Consider the following 26,742-nt stretch of genomic DNA (forward strand, 5'->3'; position numbering starts at 1 on the left):
ATTCCTCGTAAAACTTCGTCTGTTCCTGTAGTCACTTCATTTGCATGACGAATCCGTCAGATCCAGAGCCTAATCCCTCTTTTGCCCTCTAAACAAGCAATGAAACAGAAAGTGGATTGTCAACGTCAGAAGGCGCCTTTGTATCATGCAGGACACAAAGTGTGGCTTTCCTTTCAATTTCTGCCCTCACGGTTTTCTCAAAACAAATTCAAACCTCGTTTTTATGGGCCCTTTCGGATACTTCAAGTGTTGAATCCTATTGCTGTTCGACTGAAGCTGCCTCATACTTGGAGAGTTCATCCAGTTTATCACGTGTCCCAGTTAAAACCTTTCAATCCTGATCCATACAACCGACATCTTCAACGACCTCCTCCCCTCTCTGTGGAGGGCCATCCTGAATATGAGGTGCACGAGATCTGTGATTCTTGTTTTTTTCGGAATAGACTGCAATTTTTGAATCACTGGAAGGGTTATCCCCCTCAGTGACTGCTCTTGGGAGGATGCCTCCCTGCCTATGCACCCCGTTTGGTTTGCCTCTTTTAGTCTCATTTTCCTGACAAGCCTGGGGCCTCGGGGAGGGGACCTACTGTGACACCGCACTCTACCACAGTGTCCCTCCTGAGCACCGTGTTTGGACTGACGCTCCGATACTCGGAGCTGCGGCATTGCCTTGGCCCGCGTTTTTGCTTATCCTTTTTTTCGGCACGGTTGGGTAAGCACAGTTCGTGCTCCCGGTCACGCCGCTCTTTGTGCCTGCATACCTAATACCTTTTTCCTTCACTTACCTGGTCATAACCCTATTCTTTCTTCCTTTGTCTTCTTTTTCTTTCCACCTTCACTTCTTTTTCTTGGTCTGGTGTCCATGTTGTTTTCTTCTTGGTGTCCCCTTTTCCCAGCATGCCTTCTTTCCCTTTCCTTTTATACTGCTACTTTTTTCCCATTCTTTCCTATGTGGCTTTCCCAATCCAAGATGGTGTCGCTCTTTCGTCCTGTTTGTCACTTCCTGTCTCCTAGTGTATAAGCCTTTCAGGCCTGGTCTTCTTTGCGTTACAAACACTTCCTCTTGGTGGGGATCCTCGCTCCTGTTCATCGTGTTTTCTCCAGTTCCTGTTGCTCTGATTGAGATTTTTCCATTTGTTTCCTTTTTTCACTCTTGTTTTTTTCTTCTTCTTCAGGAGTTCCTGTTTTGAGGTTTTTCCCACAATTATGTTTTTTTTTTCCTCTGGGACTCCTTCTGGAGGGTACGGTCTGCTTTGGCGTTTCCGGTCAAGCAGTACCGTGGCTACTAGAAAGGGTCACTCTTATCTTGATAATCCAGAACCAGCAGAAGACCGGGTGCTCTTTCAAATTCTTCAGTCAAAGGTGAGAAGCATTGTGCAGATTGTGACACTAAGTTCAGCTCCTCCGCGCTGATCACGAGTCTAGTTTCCGCCAGCCTTTCCATGGCGGGGTGACCGCCATGGAAAAACTGGCGGAAACACAGTGCAGGGGGCACATTCTGAGGGTGCCAGAGGCCCTCTCTGAGCAGTGACATGGGCCTTGTCCCCATGTGGAGCCAAGGCCAATGCCGGTGCACTGTTTCCGCTGGTCTGACCCGTGGAAACCTGCATATATGAAGTTATCCACCTGTCAGCCCACTGGAAACGTCATAATGGGCCTGGTGGGAGACCACAAGCTCCGCGGTGGTCTCCTCTCCGCGAGTTTGGCGGTTGGCTCATCCAACCACCAAACTTGTAATGAACCACTAAGTCACTGACTCCTGTCTGCAGCCATAGCATTTTTGTTTGTGTTGCAGCCAGCCAATCAGAGTGAGCACCCGTGCGGAATTCACAAGAGCCTCTCACTCCTGCAAGAGCAAGATGGCTAACAGGAAAAATGGTCCCTCGTGGCCAATCAGAGTGCTCCATTTTTTAAGTTGTATTACTGCAGGAATCTCGCAAGACTCTTACATACTCAACCGTTCACTTATCTATAGATTTTGTACCTTAATTTCTCAAAAACTACTGAACAGATTACATTAAATCATAAAAATCAAGCTTCGTGCCAACTGTGATGTAATTTTGTTCAGCTGTTTTAGCTGTAGCACTGCCTAAAATGCCAAATGGAAATTGCATGGACACACTGCATTTCGTGACTACCTTTTTCTTGGCCCCACTTGATGGATCAACCTAAAACTTTCCAGGAATGGGTTGAGGTGGGTGACCTTTTTTTGGAATGTTTTATGAAGATTTGACAAATGACACCAAAGTTATTAGCAAAACAAGTTGCTCCCTCTCAAATTACTTGGCCACGTCGAGATATCTATAAATTTTTAAGCTTAATGTTTCAAAAGCTGCAGAACAAATTTACACCAAATGACACAAAAACACACTTTTTGGGTATAGAACTAGCTTTCTGCAACATTTGGTGAAATTCTATTCAGCTGTTTTTCTGAATCACTTTTAAATTTTCCAAATGGAAATTATATAGGGAAAACACAGTTTGGGACACCACCTTTTTCTTGGCCCTCATTTGATGGTCACCCCAAATCTTTCCAGGAAAGAGCTGAGGCGGAAGTGAGTGTTTTGCTTAAAGTTCCTTGAAAATTCATCAAACTGTGCCAAATTTATAAGCAAACCAAACAAACTATTTTCCTAAGTTGGGAACGTGGTTTTAACGACTGTCACTGAGTAACTAACACACACACGTTTGAGTGTAAAATACTGATAATACATACTGCTGATGAGCTGCACTCCAATTACATACTTGTGCCACATTTCTAAGCAAGAAGAGGCAAAACTTCGCATACATAAAAGAATACTAATTGGTGCTTAAATAGTTATTATAACACTGACCAGATGCACCCTATGCTATACAGCGAATGTCATGGAGCACTAGAAAGTGAATCCCTAGAGTGGAGAGATTAAACTTTTAAAGTGCTTGTGGTTGGGTGGGCGTTCGGAAGACAATTTAGAAAAAAATATAGAATAATTTGCGTCATAAAGCGCTTGGGGAATAAAAGAGAGATTTTATAGTTAATTCTTGGAGAGGTTTGCATCTTCACTAACCTGTAGCATTGTTGTTAGTCGTATTGAAATAACATTTTGCCCAGCAAACTGAAGTATTAATGTACTGTAGTGCAGATTTTACCACCATCAAAACACAATTCCGCCTACTCAAATCTCTTTACATTTTGAATAATATCACTGAAAAGTTCAGATACTAAAATTGCTTTTAAAAGCTCCGCCCTAATCTGGTGAATTTGATCAGTTTTATTTTTAGTTTTTACGATTAACTGAAAACAGTGTGAATATTGGTGTCGGAGCACTCGCTATCAGTTGCTTCATACACTTTGAAACCGAGGGAGTTTCTTTCTGAGTTCCAAATTGTGAATCAGTTTATTTTTTACAAACCAAGGACCGTCATTGCTAGACACACCCCTCCTATCATGAAGAGTAGTACAGGCCTCACCCAGGGTGAGATTCATATCTGCCTTGACTTGTGTACCAACAGGTATCCAAGCAATAGACACATTAGTCTCTTTCAGCCAGTCAGGTGCTTGTGGCCTCTCTTCGTGGGCCACACCTGGCTTCGGGGAGTGGCATGGAAACCCTTAGGAGAAATCAAAATGGGTGCAGATAAAGGTGTTCAGCCTAGATGGAAACTGTGATAGGAAAGGATGTTTGTCAGGTTTTCATTTGAAACACCGACTATGTAAGTAATTTCTATTTAGAACCTCTAAAAATACATGTAACTTATTTGTTTTTCCTGAAAATATAGCATGGGTCTTGGCCTTGTGCTTCTACGTTTGACATCCCCTGATAGGGTTACAGTAGGTCTCCATGTCAGGTGGTGTCTTGTTGCTGAACCGAGGCTTTATTTTACTACATCAGTGAATTCTGGGACCTGCATGTCTTGGTTTAGTGAAACCAAATATATAGGACTAAAGCACAAGGTAACACTTAAGTGTACAGAAGTCCAAGACTGCAAACCGTTTGTTCTCCTGCCATGGACTGCCATGTTAACTCCAACACAAGAGGAAGTTGAAATGATGCATTCCATAGTTATGGCACTTAACACTGGGAGTAACTGAATTTCGGTTACTTTTTGGTTTGTTAGCTACAAAAACTGTAACAGAGTTGTATGCAGAAGTCCACACAGTTTGGCCAAGAATGGAATCCAGGGTGATATGTATCTTCATTCTGTAATCAATAATTAACCACTCCTTCAGATCGCCTTGCCGCAAGCTTCTGTGATAGTGAGAAGCTGTGAGAGTTGTTAAAATAGAGTGAGAAGGGGGTTTAAGGTCTGTAAGAGACAAAAGTGCTGAGTAGGTTCCTGAGACAGTTCCTGAGAAGGTAAGTGGTGGCAGAAATCGCCAACTGACAGTCAAAGGTGATGACAAACTAAGAAGAGAAGGGGCAGGGAATTTAATGCCCATGTGGAAGAGATAAAGGGTATAGGAGATATCTGGAGGCAAGTGAGGGTTTATGGAGCAAACATTCGAAGAGAATGGGGTCTATGATGAGGGTGCCTGTAGAAAGGGCCACTGTTGGTGCATTTCATCTCCAGTTGTGGTTCATATTCCACTGTGGTGCACTGAAGCACAGGAGAGTACTAGTCTGGAGAACGATTATCGTTCAGACCCTAGCCAGACTGCTTCCTTGCATAGGTGAGATTGAAAGATCAAACGATTAGTAGGGTGAAACACTAGTGCACGAAAACCAATCGTCCCACACAGTGTTACCCTTCTGTCCTTAATCTTTTACGCGAGCCCAGTGCTTTTCTCTTGCTCTTTCTTCTTTATACTAGGAGGGATCCATCTGCCTTTCTACAATGTCCTCCTGGATAATTCCTACTTTCAGTATTAGTAGTGACCAACATTTAGATTGAAAGAAATAATGAGGTGAAAATAGACTTTCCCTGTTTCCATTGTTGCAATAAGGACAACAGCATGCCACAGATTAGCTAGCTCTCATTTTGTTCAATGTTGACCATCGCTTCAACTGAAAGGGACCATAGCTCCATGGGGGCCCCATGTTGAACAGAACTACAAACAGGCTGACAACAGTCAAAGGATGCTTCATCCTTCACCTGGGATGCCCACACCTTGTTTGTTATTAAGGTTAGGCCCACATGCTGGCCAAGGGTTGATGAATCAGTCAAAGACAGAGAGTGAGATAAAGTTGCAATCTGTGGGAGACTGTGCAGGAACTAAGGTCTCAGTGGGTTAGCATGAGTTTGTGGATGCGGCCCTCATAATGGGGACAATGATGAAAGTCAGTGAATGAAATATGACCTTGTGAGACAAAGGCAAAAGGGGGAAAATATCACCAGGATACCTGGTAAGAAAAGTTTGTGTCTTGGGACCTGTTTCAGTGCTCTCTTTAACCCTCAATGTGCAGGACTGACGCCTTTTGGCACCAACACATCCCATCACTCTTCCAAGGTTGACAAAACAAGTGCCATTGAACAAGACACCTATAAAACCATGATTTAATCAAATAGTGATCACTCGGTTTGTGGTGTGTACTATATAAATGATCTATACATTGAGAACAACAATATGTTGGGAGTACCATTGTATGTGTCATTGAGAAAAGGGACTAGCCATGCACTCTGTCACAGCTCCATAAGGATCTGCCAGCCTGGCCTTCTAGGCCTCAACGCCTCTGCATGAGATTATATGTAACCACAGTCATGTTTCGACCCCAGTGCTTCATTAGGGATGTGTAGTGTGAGTCAGGTAGGTGATCATAAAATGTGATGGAAATACGTAAGTTCACACTTCTTAATCAATGAGCTATTACTATAATGCTCTTGGTGAAACAATGTCTCTCTTTCATCACTCTGCATCATTACAAAAAAGAATCTCATACCTTTCAAGGCTACTTGGGCACCTGGCTTGGAAGTAACCCAAGCTCAGCTCTGTACCTAACCCTCAGTGAAACAGAATCATTTTCCTCCTCTCTCTCTAGACCCTTCGAATCTTGAACTGATTGCTCGGCTCCTTCATTGTTCTTTCTTTGCCCATATAGTTGCACTTGTACTCTGGATTCCGCATTTATAGCATTCCCTGAAAGTTAGAACTAATGTCCCTAGGATGGAGAAGATGTTGCAAATAAATTCATAATGACTGAACCCAGAAATGTTGGAAAGGCGTTCTTCTCTTGGGACTGTTATTGTGGCAGTAATCGTTATTTTATTCAGGCACTTGACAAATATCATTACTAGTGTGGTGACAACAATTCTAAAGGTTATCATTCTACATAACTCCCACGCTGCAAAAGTTGTTACAAGTAAGTTAATGTTTTCATTATTAAGAATACTTTCTTTCTTAGATTCATACACTTTAGGAACGTAGTCTTTTTTAAAATTTGTTTAACTGTATTATATACTCCACCTGCACCGCCAGTGGTTTTGAGCACTGCCTATGTTATATGCCTTGAAACGTACATTACAGGAAAACATGGATCAAACATTTAGCAAAGTATCCAGTGTGTAAAAGAAGTGAAGGAGGGAATGTATTACATCAGGAATTGGTCGAATAGGTGTTTTTAAATGTTTTTCGAAAGTGATAGGAACAAGTGAGTTCTGACGTCATGGAGTAGAGCATAGGGAACCCCTGAAAGGCAGGGATGAGAATTATAAAGGTTGTTGTGCAAGGGCGAGTCCGTACTCTAAGGCGTATGCTACGGGAGAGGCTTATTTATCTTCTTTTAGGATCATTCTTAGCTACATAATTTGTAATACAATAAGTAAATAAGATGCCATCCCTGATGACAGGGAGACTATTTTAAAAAGATACCCTTAAATGGAAGGTCCCTTAACTCTGTAAGGTGGCAAGTAACTTTTGCTTACTGTAAAATTAGAGGTACACAAGAACTTCTATGGACTTCTGAAAACAAATGATGTTGTCATTAGTGAATTTACTTCTCAAATAAGAATCATGCCTAACGCATGGTTAGGTGTTGCGCCTCATGAACTCCAGTTTTTGAAAATTCTCCTGCTCCCACTTCATCTTTAGTCTGAATAAAATGCAGTTTTACATGTGTATCATCTTTATTTTTTTGTTCAATTAAAGTTAATGTTATGATAAATCTTAATCAAAAGAGGTTTAACTGCTTTTGTCATATAAATTGTAGGGGTTCACTGTTTTAAATTCATCCTGCCAGGCTAGCTCGCAAATTGTTTCCCTCTATATTCTGATAATTTGTGTGTATCTTTGCAGATCCTTGCTTTAATTTTTTTCTGTTGTTTTAAGTTGTAGTGTATCCCCATTAGGATTTCCTCGTGTTGTCTTTTTGTTTTCCTTTTAATCTTTTACAAACTTCTTTAAAATGCTTTGACGCTAGGATTGCCTAGTTCACATTGTATGAAACCACCCAAATGAATGAATAAGTAAATACATTTATGAATAATTCTGACAGTTTGCTGCTAATAGATCTGAAGGAACAATGACTTCACAACTTGAGGACGCCATGCAGGCAATGATCACCGTCTTCCACAAGTACTCTGGCCGTGAAGGAGATAAGTACAAGTTAAGCAAGAAGGAGCTGAAGGACCTGATTCACAATGAGCTGGGAGGGTTCCTTGAGGTATGCCATACCCTTAGAGCTCATTGGTGCTAAGCCTTTCTGTGCCTAACCAATGTTACTGCTACTGTTAACATTTGTATAACGAAATTCTTCCATTAGTATGGCATGGTAGTGCCTTTCAGTATCCTGGGACAGAACTTTCCATACCTTTCCATCGTAACGGATATGATACAAGAATATTGTTGCCAGGATACAATCAGACATAAATATTGTGTCCTAAATATTGACTAAAAAATTATCACCCCAGTGGAGTAAATAATATAAAATCTATACCCAATTCGACAATTATTTTGTAAATTACATTTAGAACACAATATTTATGTCAGATGATTTGTCTGTTTTCGATATTCCGACATACAACCGTTTTGTAGAGGTGTGTGCAAAGTACACTTTGTAATTATTGTCAGTTTTATTATTTTATGCATTTTTTGGATGAGTGAGCCTGATTCCTTTACCAAATTCTTGGCCTGACAGATATCCATGTGTTGTATGTGGCTAAACTTGGCACATTCTGCTGAATGTATAATGTGAGCTATATTGGGTATGTAATTGGAGTTCAGTCTTAATATGTACTGTTGCGCAGTGGTGCGTGTGTTACATCTTGGTGGGCAGTGCTGATGTTGATGAATAAATACCCACCTAAAGGTCTGATTTATGAAAAGTTTTGAGATTGCAGTGCCTGGAAGGTGCAAAATCAATGGCTTTGCAACCACAAAACCCTAAATCTTAAAATACTAAAAGTACTTTACGAGTCATATATGTTTTTGTAATTCTTGATGAATGCATTGTACCTTGCTTTTCAGAAGGAGGGGTGATGGGGGGCATGGAAGGAGCAGCCTCCATTGTGAACCGCAAGGAAGTGTATTAATGCTTAGTGACCACATGTGCAGTCGCAAACCATTGATAATGACATACCGACCGGCTTAAAGGGGGTGCTTTCTGTAAAGCAATGCTATCCATTACGTATAAATTTCAACTTGTGTATGTAGGCTTGGGCATACTGCAGAAAAGGGGACCACTGCATGATCCCGCCTAAGCCCTTCACATCATGCCACTTTTTTTTCTTAATGGCCAGGGGCTGCATTTATAGAATTGAATGTTATTGAAGGAATCGAGGTCCGTGGCCTTCAGCAAGTTTTCCAGCAGTAGGGCATTATTAGAGTAAAATCACTGTGATGGGTGTGCTACAGCGGCTTGGAAACGGGGGTTGCCTATCTAGTAAGTTCTAGTTATTTACCTGAGGGGTTGCCATTCAGGCTATACTGTCTGCATTCCTCTTACTTCTCGGAACAGTTCGACGAATGCCTACGGGAAAGTGGGCAGGTGAGATGCTTTAGTATATTTAAATAATACATTTGTAGCTGTACATAACTTCTGGGTACATTTTGCTGCACAGCATTCTTCATATGTGGGGAAGAAACAGAGGCCATACTTAATTGATCACTGTTTCTTTATCAGCCCTCAGTTAAAACACCATTGGAGGCCCTTTTATGAAACAGCTAGGTTGCAGTCCAGTTGTTGGGCTGACAGCAATGGCCCAGCACTCCAGCCACATCAGGTAGGCACCTCATTTCACGTCACCAGGGATACCATGTTTCAGTCCTGGGCTTACGTGTGGTAGGTAACCTTATGCAAATGCATCCTAGGTGTTGTGATCTTGGTTTGCTTCTATTGAACTAATTAGACTAAAACACCGGATAGCAATAACCGGTAGATGAAAATCATAGGACACGAATCGTAGGCTGCGTGACGGCACGTCTTGACTTGGCCACCGTCACTCATCATGTACCCCAGCTTCCTCTTTCTGTTTGCTTAGGGCGGTTTGGACTCCTTCGCTCATTTCCCCAGAGGGCTGGATTTTGAAGAGCCGGTGCCACAGCTCGCACCTGTGTCACTTCTAGCTCCCGTAAGCTGGAAGAACATTTCATCAGTATATATAGACATGTAAAGAGAGAGACAGTGTGAGCGGAAAGAGAGAGAAATGTGAGACAGACACAGTACGGATGTAGCTATCAGCAGGGCAGTAGGGGCAGTGGCAATTATGTCTGTCTTTCACTACCAAAACAGGGAATAGCTGACCCACTCTTGTCAGCGAAAGATGGGGCAGTGAGGCAGCGGGGCTGCTTTTACCATTTTTTCCAGCGGTACTTTTGATTCCTATTAAAACCCTGCATTTATCCACCAGTTACCAAGAAGCTTCTCTCCAGCAAAGCCTTCTGCCTGAAGCACTGCTGCGAGAAGAGGTGAAACAATCCTGCAGGAGTGGGATAAAGATACAGGGTGCATAGACTGTTGGAAGAAAGAAGAATGAGGTGGAATAGCTCTGCCACCAGGCACTGACATCCATCTGTCTGGGATGTACTCTTGCCTCAGCTGGTGTAAGTTATGTCATGTGATTTCTGTAATCTAGAACGAAGAGACACTTCATCTCAAAATATTAGCAAGAAAACCATAACCAAGAATGTTGTGGGTTTAAATTACCGACATAACATTGAAATCCTCCGGTACAGTTTTCTCAGGGACCAGTAAACTGTCTGCAAATATAATTTACATGGGGCAGCCATAACTCTGCTTTATAGTGCTGAAAAGTCATACCAGGAATACAGATATTTATCCAGTATTGGATCTTTCATAAATTCACATGCTTGAATCATCCCCGTCGTCGAAGTGGGAGTCCCATGGTACATAAAATAGCAATAAATAATAAATATTTTTTTTTGGCCATAGGCTATAATGGAGCCAGAGCTTGCTCATATAGCCTATCCATGTCCTTTTGTGAAAGGACCCAAACCTGCCTGCTGTCCAATCAGGCACCAGCACCCTCTAGAACCTTCTCCAGAGAAGCTCCCTTCCTCAGATGTTCTACTGCACGTCGTGTGAAGGGAGTCTCCCTGAGCTCTGCTCAGTTTTTCTTCTACTTCAGAGATTTTCTCTCAAGAAAGCTTCAAATATGTCAGATTCTTCTAGAAAAGGCCTTTTCCGCCCTTGCAAGACCTGTGGGAAGAAAAGGCTCCATGTGGATGAGCCACATAAAGACTGTTTGTACTGTCTCTACCCACAACATCAGGTTAAGGACTGCAAAATATGTCGCACCTTCTCCACAAGACCCTCAGAGACCGTGAGGGCAGGCTCCTGACATGGTTACAGGCCAAATCCTGTACTTCAGGTGAGGAGAGTGGGTCAGAGAGGCCACATAAAAGGTCCAGATCTGAGGACCTAGGCCACATAGAGAAATCCAGGAAGAAGCAGAAATCTCATCATGGGAAGGGCTTACAGACTTCAGTCTCCTCTGAGCCTTCCTCTCCTCTTCAAAAGAAGGAGTCCTACCATCTATCTCCTTCTTCAGAGCCTTCCACTTCTGGAAAAATTACTCTAAAAATTAGATCAACGACGACAACACCGTCGACGACCGTGACGACGACGACGGTACCTACATCTACCGTCTCCACTTCATCGTCGACGAGACCGTCGTCAGCGTCGACGACCTTAACATCGACGGTAAGGGATCCGATCCCCTCTCTCTCTCCAGACTCCATCGGCACCGTCGACGACTGCCCCGTCGACTATAACTTCAGCGACGCCATTCTCATCGTCGCTATCGCCATCGACGGGGTCAAAGAAACTACTGTCGACGACACTACCGTCGACGATACTACCATCGACGACACTACCGTCGACTAAACCATTGTCGGCGAGACCATCGTCGGCGACATCATCGTTGGCGAAACCATCGTCGGCGACGCCACCGTCGACGAAGCGGTCTCGTCGACGGAAAAATCTATACCATCCACGGCTGCATCAACTTTCACGCCATCGACAGCAGTGATGCCTAATAGACAGGTTGAGGCCACTCCTACCTCTTCCAGGTCTCCAGATCTCCGAGCCATGGTCAGCATCAGAAATCTACCTGCACAGGACATTTATCCAACCGACACATCTCCAAACAAGGTGTCGGCTTTACTACCCAGTCATCTTCTTGACTGGGAGGAATCGGACGAAGGTCCTTTCGGAGATGCACATAGCCCTTCGCAGCTCCATGTCAAATACCAAGATGACGATGAAGAGGATGAGTATGAACAGTATCAACCATACTACTCTCATCAGGACCAATACTATGAAACACGAGAGCCTCAACACAGAGACACCGTACAAATGCCTTCCTCCTTAATCCAGGATTTACAATCCATGCTTCAGGATTATAGGAGAAGGTTTCCAGTGGAAGGTCAACCACCGGCGCCGGTCTCTACGGTGACGCCAGTTAATGCTCCTCCTCCTCCAGCTACTCCAAGATCAACATCACTTTCGGTGTTAGCTGCACCCCCCAGAGATGAAGGTTCCACTTCAGGGGAAGAACAACAAGAAGAAGGAGAAATTTCCACTCCACAACATCCTACCGAGGAATGGGATGATTACTTGGCCCCCACTCCTTCTCCACCACCTCCTCGCCCCTCTGATTCTCCGCCCGAGGACATAGGTGATTTCCATAATCTTATGGACAGAGCCGCAGTACGTTTCCACCTACCAACATCTGTCTCCCAATCGGAATGTTTCCTGCATGATTTCAAAGAACAATCACGGAAGTCGGTACGGTCCATTCCGATTATTGATTACATATGGAGCGAGGGCACAAAAATTATGCGGAATCCGGCTACGGTTCCTCCAGTTCCACAAAAACTGGATAAAAAATATAAGGCAACCCAAGATTCTCCGGCATGCCTTACTGGCCATCCAAAGCCTGATTCGGTCATCTCACAGGCTGCTCAAAGATGCTCCAAAAATCCATCAACGCCTATCTCCACTCCTCCAGACAAGGAAGGTCGCAGACTGGATAATAAAGGCAAGAGATTCTCCTCCATGTCTGCAATCACTGTCAGGGCAGCAAATTCATTAACAATTTTAGGCCGATATGATCGTCAAATGTGGTCCGACATGCAACCTTTCCTGGACCTCATCCCAGAAAATAAGCAAGAAGAGGCACGAAAGATCCTACAGGAAGGTGAGCATGCGTCGGAAGAGATTATTGACTGCGCTCTGGACATAGCCTCTACTGGTTTCCGCCAACTAGCGGGTGCCGCTGTCTTACGACGACAAGGTTGGCTCAAGGCCACATCTTTCAGACCAGAAGTGCAGTCCCGAATTCTAGACATGCCTTACGATGGGGAATCTTTGTTTGGCAAACATGTGGATGACGCACTTCAAACCATTAAGACGGACACAGACACGGCCAAGTCCCTGAGTACCCTGCAGTACAGGAAGCAGCCCTTTCGAGGGGCTAGAGGGAGAGGTTTCACCTCATTTCGAGGTTCCTTTCATAGACAATACCAGCAATCCCAGTACAGGCCTTCATACCACTAGCAGTACAGGCAATCATCGACTGCCTCCTATACCAGACAAGGAGGGAAACGAAGGCAGGGTTCACAATCCAGAGATCAACCCAGAAAGCAATGATCTTCCACAGGAACCGGCTATGCTCTCTCAATGCCCGCAACATCAATAAATAGGAGCAAACATTTCCAACTTCATCCAAGAGTGGAAGAAGATAACATCAGACAAGTGGGTGCTGGATATAGTGACAAGAGGTCATACCCTGGAGTTCACACAAAAGCCACCGCTTCATCCACCAACATCAGGCAGCTCTCTCCACCTTCGTCTGCTTCAAGCGGAAGTCTTCAGCCTTCTGGCCAAAGGGGCTATAGAGACAGTTCCTCTGCAGCAACGGGGTCTCGGATTCTACTCCCTTTTTTTCGTCATAAGGAAGAAGTCAGGAGAGTGGCGTCCTATATTAGACCTCAGGAAACTCAACAAGTTCCTTCGGAAACAATCCTTCAGGATGATCACACTGTCAAATATCTTGCACCTCTTGAATCCTGGAGATTTTATGACAACTTTAGATCTCCAGGACGCCTACTTCCACGTTCCAATACACCAAAAACATTGCAAATATCTCAGTTTTACAGTAGCCGGTGCCCATTATCAATTCAGAGTCCTGCCATTTGGCCTCAGATCAGCTCCGAGAATCTTCACGAAATGCCTTGCCCCAGTCGCAGCCTCCCTCAGAAGCAAGGGTTTCCAGGTGTACCCTTACCTGGACGACTGGCTCATAAAAGCTCCGTCATCTCTACTAGCCTCAAAAGCCACAGATGCCTGCCTAAGACTATTCAACAGTTTGGGTCTAACAGTGAACCTACAAAAGTCAGTCATGTTTCCCGCACACAGGAGAGTTTTCCTGGGAGCAGAATTGGACACTATCCAAAACAAGGCATATCTTACCCTAGCAAGGCAGCAGAAGCTGACCCAATTGGCTGTCACAATCTCCGCAAGAAAGTTTGTTTCAGTACGACTATTCAAATCGCTTCTGGGCATGATTTCCTCGGCCATAGTCCTAGTACCGCTGGCAAGACTCAAAATGAGGCCTCTACAAGAAGAACTACAACTTCAATGGACCCAGTCACAAGGATCCTTCGACGACTTAATAACTATCACACCAAGGATTCGGCAGACGTTAGAATGGTGGTCTCACATCAACCACCTCTCCCACGGTCTAACCTTTCTGGCACCAATAGCAGATTTCGTTATCACCACGGACGCCTCCTTGGAAGGATGGGGAGGCCACTTACAGGACATGCGCATTTAAGGCAGATGGTCCAAGCTCCAAAAAGAGATGCACATAAATCTGTTAGAACTGAAGGCGATTCATCTTACGCTCAAAGCTTTTCTGCCACGCATCGCAGGATCATCAGTGTTAGTCAGAACAGACAACACAACAAGCATGTTCTACATCAACAAGCAGGGAGGAACAAGATCCCTCTCCCTCTCAAGGGAAGCTCAGTCTCTCTGGAACTGGCTCACACGGAACAACGTCCGCCTCAGGGCAGAGCACCTGGCGGGGGTCAACAATGCTCTAGCGGACTCTCTCAGCAGGACAGACGACAACTGTCACGAGTGGGAACTCAACCAGACCATACTCAAGAGCATTTTCCAACGATGGGGTCGGCCGATCCTAGACCTGTTCGCCACCAATCTGAACGCCAAATGCCAGTTTTACGCCAGTCGATACCCACTCCCGGGGTTGTGGGGAAATGCTCTTTTGATAAGATGGTCCGGGATCTTTGCATACGCTTTTCCCCCATTCCACTGATTCCCAGACTCCTCAGGAAAATGAAGACCGAATGCTGCAAGATCATTCTCATAGCCCCCAAGTGGCCGAGGCAGTACTGGTACACGGAGCTCCTCCTCCGGTCAATAGCCAATCCAGTCCGTCTCCCTTGCAACCACAATCTTCTATCGAAGAATCAGGGTCTCATCTTACATCCCGACCCAACTTCACTGCACTTGCATGCTTGGCTCCTGAGTTCAGAGAGTTCCAAGATATGAACATCGACCAAGAATGTAGGCTCATATTATCTAAAGCACGAGCAGAGAGCACAAACAAGACATACAAACTAAAATGGAAGAGGTTCTGTGTTTGGTGTTCTCAGAACAATTTTCACCCATTTCAAATCAATCCTGAGCAAATTCTTCCTTACCTGCTCTCCCTTTCCAAAGCTGGTCTTTCCTATGCATCAGTCAAGATTCACCTAGCAGCTATAGCCTCTTACAGACGATCTGCTAACATGCCGTCTATTGGTTCAACCAGAGTCATCAAACAGTTTATGAAAGGGCTGTTCCGCACCTTTCCTCTGGTACGCTTACCTCTGCCAGAGTGGCACCTTAATATTGTTCTCTCCCACCTCATGAAAGCCCCTTTTGAACCCATCCATAGAGCTGAACTCAAGTACATCTCCTGGAAAGTGTCAACCTTGCTCGCTCTCACCTCTACCAGAAGAGTCAGTGATATACAGGCGTTCACTACTAAAGAACCCTTTTTAGTTTTTTCTGAGGATTTCGTTATGCTCCAAACCAATCCCAAATATATTCCCAAAGTTCCATCTTCGTTCCACCTCAATGAACCCGTTATTCTATGAACCTTTTTTCCAAACCCTACTACGATAGCAGAGAGAACTCTCCATTCTTTGGACATTAAACAATGCCTAAAATTTTACCTGCAAAGTACCAAGCACATCAGGAAATCAGACCAACTCATAGTATCTTATTCTCTGGGACGTCAGGGAACAGGAGTAACCAAGGCCACTATAGCCCGATGGATTTCTTCAACAATCCAATTTTGTCACACCAAGGCAGGAAAACCCTTGACTAGGCGCCCGAGAGCCCACTCCACAAGAGCAGTCTCCACATCGGCTGCTTTGTTTCAAGGTATTGCCCTTGAAAAAAATTGCCAGGCTGCGACATGGAAAACTACGCACTCCTTTACGCAGCACTATTGTTTGGAGTCATCACAAAGAACAGACTCTCTAGTAGGACAAGCTGTGCTACGCCATCTCTTTCATTAAGGTGAGACTTTTCCTTAGTCATAGTCATATGGTTTGAGATACAAATAACCATTTTTCTATTATGATTCCATGTGAATATGTAAAGTGTATGTATGTACTTATGAATGTGTATGCATGTACATGAATTATTTATATATATATATATATATATATATATATACACGTACTTAAAGTATCTGTATTCCTTTGTAACTCACGGTCAGAAATGTATGAGTTTTCTATGATTGTTATTATTATTATGATTATTATTATTTATATTTGAGATAGAGGGTCTTCATGCTCGCACCCTCCACCCACGCTGGATACAATGTTTATCAACCATACTGCTGTCTATTCAGATTCAAGCATGTGAATTCATGAAAGATCCAATACTGGATAAGAAAACAAGTTACTTACCTGTAACTACAGTTATCCAGTATTGGTATCTTTCATAAATTCACATGCGACCCACCCGCCTCCCCTTTGATGCTCGCATTTCCTCTCAGGTTTTAATTTTTCACTCTCGTGCTGGAAAATCTGAGGAAGGGAGCTTCTCTGGAGAAGGTTCTAGAGGGTGCTGGTGCCTGATTGGACAGCAGGCAGGTTTGGGTCCTTTCACAAAAGGACATGGATAGGCTATATGAGCAAGCTCTGGCTCCATTATAGCCTATGGCAAAACATTTTTTTTTATTATTTATTGCTATTTTATGTACCGTGGGACTCCCACTTCGACGACGGGGATGATTCAAGCATGTGAATTTATGAAAGATACCAATACTGGATAACTGTAGTTACAGGTAAGTAACTTGTTTTCTTATACACTTTTGGATTTGTAAGCAAAGCAGCTGCTAGGTGTTGTTTTGATGTTCAATATTTGCTCGACTCTGACCCCTGGAGTCAATTTTCAGCTTAATATATTTTATTAATGTTAGCATGCAAAGCAGACATACAACACCAATGCATACTTGATATAAATAAGTCACTATAAAATGAAAAGTTCTAAAACTGGAAGATTAACAGAAAGTAAGTAAGAAGTGAAAGGGAGCCGAGGAGAACTAAAGTAACTGGGATAGAAACTGGTCTTGGATTGCTTCTGTTCCGGTTCATTGAGGACCTAGCATAGCAATTCGGGCTGAGTTCTTCGTATTGGAGGAGTTCCATGACAGGCTCGGTCTCATTTGAGGTGGCTTAGTGGGCAAAAAAATTATGCTCTGGGATGCCGGCGAGCAATTAACAATAGCTGAGATTAATTCACAGATTCCATCTATCACTCTCTTGTATGCTTCATTGCAGTAGCAATAGTGGACGAAAATGAGCAGGCACCCAGGGGTATTTTATGTAATGCTCATAATAACAACACACTTTACAGTATACAAATTGGTAGTGATAATGGGAGTATATGCCAGGCCTATATTTAGAAGAGCACTGTTTATTTCAAATGTGGAAAACCGCAGTACAAAGGAATTTAGTTCCATATGAACAAACTTGTGTTACATCCACATCTATTTGTGCACAGCTATAGAGGGATATTTTGACTTTTATTGACTTGGTGCCATGGATCAGAACTGGCCATTTTAATAATTTACCCAAATTATTATAAATATTTACTGGCATTGGCATTTCAGACTCATAATCCATCCCCAACACTTTCCCCTTCAGTGAGTGTGCCTAACGAAGGCATGGCCGCAAAAGCATTACTAGACGATCCTATACCTTATTCAGTTGTCTGAAACAAGGATAGCCACATTGAATTTTCAAGATAGCCACTATATAGATAGTCCACATTTGGATTAATTGTGGTTAACTTTAATTTTAACGTGGACCTATCCATCACTGACAAACGTCTTAATTGTCCACATGAAGGCGACTTGATCTCATTAACCATGTCCATGGTGGAGTTGTGGCCGAGCTGCCTAACATGGTGGACACAAACTGAACTTGCTTCGTCTCAAGGCCCACACAATCATACTTAATCCTTGCAACAGGCCAACAGTTCGCCCCGCATTACCCTCTGAGACTGCAGCACTGCTGCAATGGGGCACAGCAGTCTGAAAGAGGGCACTACGACCCCACATCCAGATCACCCTGAGCGAGCTGCCGGGCTCGATGCTTCTATGTGTCCTGCGAGACCTACATCGTTGCCTCGTCCACCAGCGTGCACCACATTGGAGCACCAAACAGCTCTGAGCATGGATTGTGGTGCGAAGAGGAAACCGTGACCTGGGCACATCTAACATCGCCGAACAGGACTGCATTTCAGGGGCACTGCCAGTGTTCCAGGGGCCCATGCAGTGCCCAACAGTCCCTCGGCCTCCTTCTATGAGAACCGAGGACCCTACTGCTGTGGGGCTACATGCCAGACTCTGGTGTATGCAATTGGTCCCTGGGGTGCCTTAGAAATTCATGACACAGAAGCCCCGTGGAGCATAGGAGGGCACAGGGTAATTACCCACTTCCAATTGGACTCCTCTTCACCGCAGGTATGCGCTGTGTGCTGGGCCCAGACTGCTGCACTCCCCTGATTCTTGGTTTTGCTTCTCCCTCTGCAAGACACGGCCAACCTTGCCTAGCAGACCCTCCGCCACCCACCTGCATCAATGGACCCAACATCCTCTGCTCTCCCAGTCACCCCAGCCCTGGAAGCCTCTGCAGCACCTACCATGTCTGCCAAATTGAGCCAGGTTTTGGCTGTTATTGAGCACTCAGTAGTATCAATGGAGACCCCACTGGGAATGCTGGCCACTGAATTTTGGCCTGGTTTAGATGTTGACGAACGGCGAACTCCGTTACAACGGTGACGGATATCCTGTCCTCCGAAATATAAATTCCATTATCTCCTGTGAGATTTATATTTTGGCTAATGGGATATCCGTCACTGTTTTGACGGAGTGACCCTTCTGCTGAAATATAAATCAGGCCCCCAGTTTTTTATGAGGCGATCACCGCAAACTAGTAGAAAAGGTCTCAAATGGGGAAAAAGACACTAGCTGAGATACAACCTCAAGTAACGGAACACCACGCAGCGATCTAGGAGCTACGCATAAGGGTACAGGGCTTGAGGCGCGGTCTGACGATGCCAAGCGACGCTCCTGGAGGAGTAACATTAAAAAACTGGGTCTTCAGGAGAGGGCAAGGCAGGGACTGCCCAGTCCTTCCTTGAAAACTGGTTCAAAACATTTACAACAACAGTAGACCTTACCCCCTTCTACACCCTGGGGACAACCCACATGGTTCTGTCGCTTTTCCCCCCTCCCTAGGGGCATCCCTACAGCCCCTGCTGGCCAAATTGCTACAATTTCACGACAGAGACATTATACTACAGTATGAGCAGCATGACAGGCAGCACTACTCCAACTGGAAAACAAGGCCATAATGTTCTCCCCACACTATACACAACTCATATAACAGCAGCACACGTCATTCTTGGCTGTGAAGTGTCACCTTAGACAAGTGGACCTGCAATATTCATTGCTATTCCTTGCTCAATTGAAAATAATTGCCAATGAAAAGATCTTCTTCCTCATAGATTCTAAAGAGGCATGGGGCTGGTTGGACCAGTGGGATGGCGGAACCACCATGCACTCTCCTGATACCTCTTCAGACTCGGCGCGATCCTGGCGTCATCGTAGGGGCAAGGCAAAGGAAACTAACACAGTTTGAGCCCCACCCCATACATGTCCTGACCTTGCACAAATAATCAAAGACCATATGAGAGCGCTGGAGGCAACGGCCCAATCTGTGATCCATGGCTGCTTACTCAGATGGAGACTTTGGACCACACAACTTCACGTCAGATGAGGACTCAGCAGGCTCAGATGATACCCACCGGGACTCACAGTCCCTCCCTACAGTCACCCCACAGACAGTGGACTGCCTAGTATAATCCCAGTATCCTTTTCTGACCCGTTAAATTGAATATTTTGAGATGTGCCCTGTCTTGCTGTGGTTGGGAGGAAAGGGGAAGTTTGCACCCTCCTGTCATTATGTTATGCCACTTTACTAATTGTTTGACACCAACATCATACTGAGTTCTCTACACACTTATATTCATGGTGCTCCTCCCTGGGTCACTAGCACTACCAGCCATACTGGGCCAGACGCCCACAATATTGACCCATAGGGCGCTCGAGCCTTGTGGTCCGTACTTCACACAGTGCCACATCCCCGTCTAGCAACAGAGAATGTAAATTCTGACATTTTGGGTGCTCCCCCCCATTGCGGAGCGCTCTTTTAGTTGTTCTTTACGCGTTTCTACGTGCCACTTCCTCTGGCTTGATTTTCACATGTTTAGTATGGAGGTCAGCAAGTGCACACATATAATTCTTACGAGTAGTACTGATGCTGTCAAAACCAGAAATATATCCCATTCTCATCCGTCCCCACGGATTCAATCCCCCCCCCCATACTACCATGTATGTGATGTCTTCAATGACTGTCCGGTTTCTTACACTTAATGTTCGGGTAATGCATACAGTGAGGAAACGCTACACAGTATATTCTTATGTACGATGCAAAAGGCAAATTTAGTGTTTCTCCAAGATTCACACACTACATCAGCAGAACCTAAACAATTACCCTAACAATAGCGGTGAATACTGCATGCCACAACATACTCGGCCTATGCACAGGAAACCCTGGTCTGGGTGAGGCCGTCAGGCTATATGTTTTCACGCATGGATCCGTCACTGGTCACTTGCAGACGCATGACGATCACTGCACCCTGCTACCAGGATCTATAGAACTCGGAGACCACCAGCAGGCCCTCACCCCAACACCGGCTATACGCAGACCGACAAACTCATTTGTTGGAAGAAGTTTTATTTGATCTTTTAACTTGTTAATTTCATAACACACGTTTTAGCCATAAATCACTTCAAGGAAACTTCAAAACAATAACATTATTCATAAAATTTAATCTGTAACCATAAATCCTTGTGACAGGATCCCTTCCGGTCCTGAACCTCCCTTGGACCACACAAGTGAACCGTACCTCACCTGTATCCCTAGGGGGGTGGCTCCCCTGACTTCACCGTTCCTTGCCCACACGCTCAGGGTTCCGCCCCCTCTCCAAATACCATTCTGCCAAGGGGTGTAACGGGCGGCCAGGAGCGGAAGCCCCATGGCCACCCCAGCGATCTGGGCTCCCTACCCCCTATTCTGGTGTGAACATCCGCAGGTTGGTTCAGGACTTCAGGATCCTATCTCTAGTTTTAACCCGGGGCCCCAGCCTTGGGACCCCTCTGTTGCTTCTGGTTACTTTAGTACTTCTTCTCCCGCCACGAGGGTGACCGGGGTCCCAAAGGTCCTTCGCTCTCCCCACCCGCAAACAAACTGCGAGAGAAGTACCACATATCTGAAATAAATTGGTCTGTACCTGCATCTGACAAGTGCACCATATCCCTGTGGAACATATCAGGACCCTTCAAAAGTTTATGCGGAATGTTCCATAAGCATCCGTGACCCGGGCATTGTTTGGCCATCTCCGCGTTGAGCCTCCGAACTGACACATTGATTGTCCTTGATTTAATGTCTGGGCCCCACTTGCGGCGAGGCACCATATATGACCAAGCAATGGCCGCGTTCAGAAATTGTTTAGATAATTTGATAATTTCCAGAAAGATTGCTTCCCTGAGTGCCTTGCCGCCCATACGCACCAAGTCATTGCCTCCTCCCAGATGAATAATAATGAGATCCGGGAACTGAAGTCCCTCATATCTTCTAGCCAAAGCGACGAGTTGTTGAAGCTGTGTGATTCCCATTCCGCCAACCCCACACCATCGAAAGGCCACGACTTGGCTTGCTGCCTGATTAGGCTTACGGAGCTGTTGCAACCTGTAGGCCGCCCACCGAACAAACAAATGTCCTAAGATGCAAACCACATGTGGCGCCATCGAACTGTAATGAAAGAAAATTGAAATAGAAATCCACACTTAACTTACCTGATGTAGAGCGAGGGAACACCGATCATACCAATTCAGGCCTAATGAAACGCTTATAACAATTAGATGACCATCTCCCGATGGATTTCACAACGGCTACTGACAACTTTGCGCTGGCCGCTAACGTAGCTGCACCAATCCTGAATCAATGGGGCGAGTATCCAAGCAGGTCGACCCCTGCTGCCCTAAGTGTAACCTTCAAGACCTCAGAGATTTGGTAGCATGATAGGCATTCCCCATTTGCATGTAGAAAAAGTGCGGGAGACCCTGCGGACGGGCGGACCAACAGGTAAGCTTTCAAGTGACCCACTGGGCATAAAGGAGAACCGTGAGCCGCGCTGAGTGTAATGCGTGCACCCTTAGTGAGCTGATCCGTTTTGGACTTATGCAGCTGTATTGTTACAAACTCTGGACTGGGCTGCACATCTGCCCGCTGGAGTCCGCCTGAGTGGTCACCCCTGGAAGTGCCTACTTGTTCACTAATGCGAAATGCGCCATAAAAGGCCACAGAGAATACTGCTGTGAATAATGCTGCCTCAAATGGCAAGGAACACACCAAGGGAATTCTGCTCAATAGCTTCCCCAGTAAAAATGCAATTAAGGGGCGCCTAGTGTCTCACTTAGGACCTTCTACTCTAGCCCACCCAGCCACCGCCCGCTTAATTATAAAGGTGTTTAACTGGGACTCTTGATTCTGGAGTCTCGCGAAGAAACAAATGGTGGCCAGGTAAACCCCTATCTCTCAAATGTTGTAAAAATGCACAGATAGCCTTTGTAGAAAACCAGTCTGAAATTTGCTGAGACGTCAAGTAATGTCTGTATTGTTGAAAAGCTCTCTCGTACGCCCCCTTCGTATGCCCCCTTCGTACGAGCGGCTAGAGATGTTGCTACTAGAGCTGGGAGGGCGGGACACCAATTTTCCACAGAGATGCTGGGAACTCCGTTAACTTCTCCGCCGCCTGGGGGTGAAACCTCAGAAAATCCTGCATCAATGAGCGAGATAGAGCATCAGCAGCATTGTTATGAACCCCCGGGACATGCTTTGCACGCAAAGTAATATTTAGCTTCAAGCAAGTCAACACCAAGGAGGTCATTCTAACCCTGGCGGTAAAAACCGCCAGGGCGAATGACCGCGGTAGCACCGCCAACAGGCTGGCGGTGCACCGCTGGGCATTCTGACCGCGGCGGTTCAGCCGCGGCCAGAAACGGAAAGTCGGCGGTGTACCGCCGACTTTCCGCTGCCCTCGAGAATCCTCCATGGCGGCGGAGTGCGCTCCGCCGCCATGACCGCCATCCTGTTCCTGGCGGGTCTCCCGCCAGGAACAGGATGGCGGTAGGGGGTGCCGCGGGGCCCCTGGGGGCCCCTGCAGTGCCCATGCCAATGGCATGGGCACTGCAGGGGCCCCCGTAAGAGGGCCCCACAAAGTATTTCAGTGTCTGCTATGCAGACACTGAAATACGGGACGGGTGCCACTGCACCCGTCGCACCTTCCCACTCCGCCGGCTCAATTCTGAGCCGGCGTCCTCGTGGGAAGGCTGTTTCCCACTGGGCTGGCGGGCGGCCTTTTGGCGGTCGCCCGCCAGCCCAGTGGGAAACCCAGAATGACCGCCGCGGTCTTTCGACCGCGGTACGGTCTTCTGGCGGTTCCCGCTTGGCGGGCGGCTCCCGCCGCCCGCCAATATCAGAATCACCCCCCAAGTGTTTAGGGAGGCAGAGTACCATTCTACATGTAGCCTTTTGTCTATTGATCACCTCTACCACAGCCATGTTGTCAGACCAGAAGACCACTGACCTGTCCTTAAATTTCCCGTCCCAAATGGTGACGATGACAATTATAGGGAACAGCTCTAAAAAATCTATATTCTTAGTTACTCCCTTGCTGACCCAATCTACTGCCAATCAGCTCTGCACCAGGAAGTGCCCAGGATGGCGCCAAAGCCTACACTGCCCGCTGCATCAGTGCATAACCCTAGAGTGGGGCTAGGAACTGGAAAGTGAGACCAAATTACTGCCCCGTTAAAGTCCTGTAAAAATACATCCCATGCCCTTAAGTCATCCCTAACTTCCAGTGACAGTCTAGTGTGATGGTGTTTCTCGGTCAAACCAGCCATAGACCTAGTGATGGACCTGGAAAAGGGGCAAGCCATGGGAATAAACCTCAAATCGAAATTCAGCTGTCCCACCAGGACCTGCAACTGGTGAAAGGTAACTTTTTTCTCTGACAACAAAACTCTGATGGACTTTTTAAATACCCGTAACTTCTCTGCAGGCAGGCGACACTCCCCAGCCACTGAATCTATCTCAATCCCTAGGAAGGTAATGCAAGTAGAAGGGCCTTCTGTTTTGTCCGGGGCCAGTGGGACCCCAAATTCCTTGAACATAGCAGTCAAGGCCTGAAGAGCCCACAAGCACTTCGCCGACCGCGGGCCCAGTACCAAAAATTCATCCAAGTAATGTATCACATCTTTGTGACCGGTTCGTCTGGTAAAGATCCACTGCAGTAAGGTGCTAAACTGCTCAACCCATGGGCATGCATTTATCGTAGAAGTAACCCCTTTAAATTGGAATCCTAGTAAATGGTAGTCATCAGGGTGGACTGGGAGAAGCCTGAAAGCCGATTCAATTTCTGTTTTTGCTAACAAAGCACCCTACCCTAAAGCCCTCAACTTCGCCAGGGCCTGGTCAACAGTCACATAGTGGACTGAGCAGAGTTGAGGGTCGATAGCCTCATTCACAGATGAACCCAGAGGAGCAGACAGATGATGAATTAACCTGAACTGGCCTGGCTCCTTTTTGGGAACTACCCCCAAAGGGGAACAAACAAAATCCGTTGTAGGGGGGAAGGAAAAGGGTCTGCCAACCTACCCAGTGCCCACGCCTTCTCAATCTATTTTTGCCACCTCTCCCGGGTTTTCTTAAAGCAGACACTAAATTCCTACAATGTTCTAAAGGGGGTACCCTGACGGCAGGGATCTTAAAGCCCAGCGAGAAGCCCTTAACTAGTAATTCTACTGACTCTTTAACTAGGTAATCCTGCAACCATGGGAGTAATGCGTCAATCTTTATGGGTGATGGCAAAGTTGATTTAATTACCGGGCTTACTCCCGTCTTTGACTTTTTTCCCTGGATTTTTTAATGCACTTAAACTCTGGGTGGGAAGGATGTCCGCAAAAAGAGCAGGTGTATCTGAATTTGCATGACCCAGGGGGCGCATACATATTTTTCTATTAAACGCCTAACATTACCCTTTTTTATCGCTGGGGTATTGTGAACGAAAGGGCTGCTTCCTGGGTAATTTGCTATTCACACACTCCAACCAAATTTTCACTTCAGTCTGGTCCCAACCAATTGTTGGGTCCTCCACCTTTGCCCACCTGAATTCTTTGTCATACTCCAACCAGGAGTTCCCTCCGTAGATGTGGTGTGCTCTTAATATTTTGTCTGCATAACAAATCATGGAAATACCCAACTCCGGTTTCTTTTCAAGCAGGACAGACATAAAAACATTGAAACCAAACAACCAATTAGTAATACTTTCTTCCACCTTGGGTTTTTTGTCACCAGATGATGATGCCTTCACCTCCTTATCTTTGGTTTCCACCTCCCTTCCTTTTGCCCTGATAAGAGTAAAAATGTCCACAAATTCCCCCTTCCAAATCTTTTCTTTAACCTCTGCACCAACATGAGCAGCGAGCTTACCTGGTCTTGAAAATAGTGTGTCTAGCCCTGCCCCTTCTGCTGATGTACTACCCTTAGATGACTTGTTGCTCATTTCAGCAACCTTACTCTTTTCCAAAGGAGTAGCAGGAGGCAGCGCGCCCAGTGCCGGCATGCCACCAGGGCCCACAGCTCCCACCTATAATGGGGGAACACTACGCGCCACTGCCAATGCCTCCACCTGACATTTAAGCTCTGACACTGAGTTCTGCAGAGAATCATTCGTGGTCCAAGGAGTTGTAGGGGGGGGAGTTGCTAAGGTATTAATATTAACTAATAACTGAGACACCGCCAGCAATGCTTGCGCGGTCGGGGCCTGCGTGGTTACCCGCGGGGTAGGGCAGGCCTGCGTTTGCACAACTGGGGGAGGTGTTGCTGGCACTGCAGCCTGGGCTTGGGGTGACGGTTGGAATACTGGCACCACAGAAGGCACTGCTAGATTTGCCAATGACTTTCGGATGTCTGCTAACATAGCTGCCACCCCTAGCACCGGTGCAGGTACTGTATTATCCCCTCCTGAGTGATGCTCAGAAGTAGCGCTCAGGGATGTTAGTGAAGTGTCAGGGATAGGGGACTGCTCGGGAGTATAATAGCTGCTGAAGAAGACAATGGTTGCTGCGCGTCTGCAACCTGTCTTTTATTTCTACGCTTCACTGGGGGAAACGCCACGAGTGGAGCTACATGTGACCGTCGCGGGCGACTAGTTCCAGCAACATTGTCCTCAATCTCAGATGCTGCGTCCCCGCTGTCACAATCTCCATAGCCCAGCTTCGCCAAAACCAGCTTTAAAAGCTGAGACAATTCTGGGTCCCTCCCTTTCCTCTTTCCTGCCCTTACGCAGTCGGACGCCATGACTTAATGACACTTGACAAACCAAACAATCCGCACGAGCTTTTAAAAATGCCCCCACCTGAACTCCCTGCTTTAAAAACCCACTGAAACTGTAGAAAGCTCTGCGACCACTGTGACAGTCTCATCTAACCTATAACCATAGCATGCTATTAACAGTGCAGCTGTAGGTTTTAAATAAGCATTAACAACAACATGCCATTAACTTTGCAGCTTTAGAAAGCCCAGGGGGCACTGTAACAGTTTTAAATAATCATTATCAGCAACATGTCATTAACCTTGCAGCTGTA

The 26,742-nt window shown here is 45.8% G+C and overlaps 1 protein-coding gene across 8 annotated transcripts in view; it reads left to right on the forward strand.

Moving 5' to 3' along the window:
• Positions 1 to 26,742, forward strand: part of S100A1 (S100 calcium binding protein A1) — a 714,879-nt gene that overhangs the window by 681,125 nt on the left and 7,012 nt on the right. For 4 of the 8 annotated variants that reach the window (XM_069218077.1, XM_069218073.1, XM_069218076.1 and 1 more), the window contains exon 2: positions 7,424 to 7,577. In XM_069218077.1, coding sequence (XP_069074178.1) covers positions 7,437 to 7,577 — 141 coding nt within the window. In that variant the 5' untranslated portion in view covers positions 7,424 to 7,436. Of the gene's footprint in view, positions 1 to 1,342; positions 1,363 to 3,613; positions 3,694 to 7,409; positions 7,578 to 26,742 lie in introns of those variants that run through there. The other 4 variants (XM_069218075.1, XM_069218069.1, XM_069218072.1 and 1 more) reach the window with 3 other exon arrangements.

This window comes from Pleurodeles waltl, chromosome 12 (genome assembly GCF_031143425.1).
Source record: "Pleurodeles waltl isolate 20211129_DDA chromosome 12, aPleWal1.hap1.20221129, whole genome shotgun sequence".
Taxonomy (NCBI): domain Eukaryota; kingdom Metazoa; phylum Chordata; class Amphibia; order Caudata; family Salamandridae; genus Pleurodeles; species Pleurodeles waltl.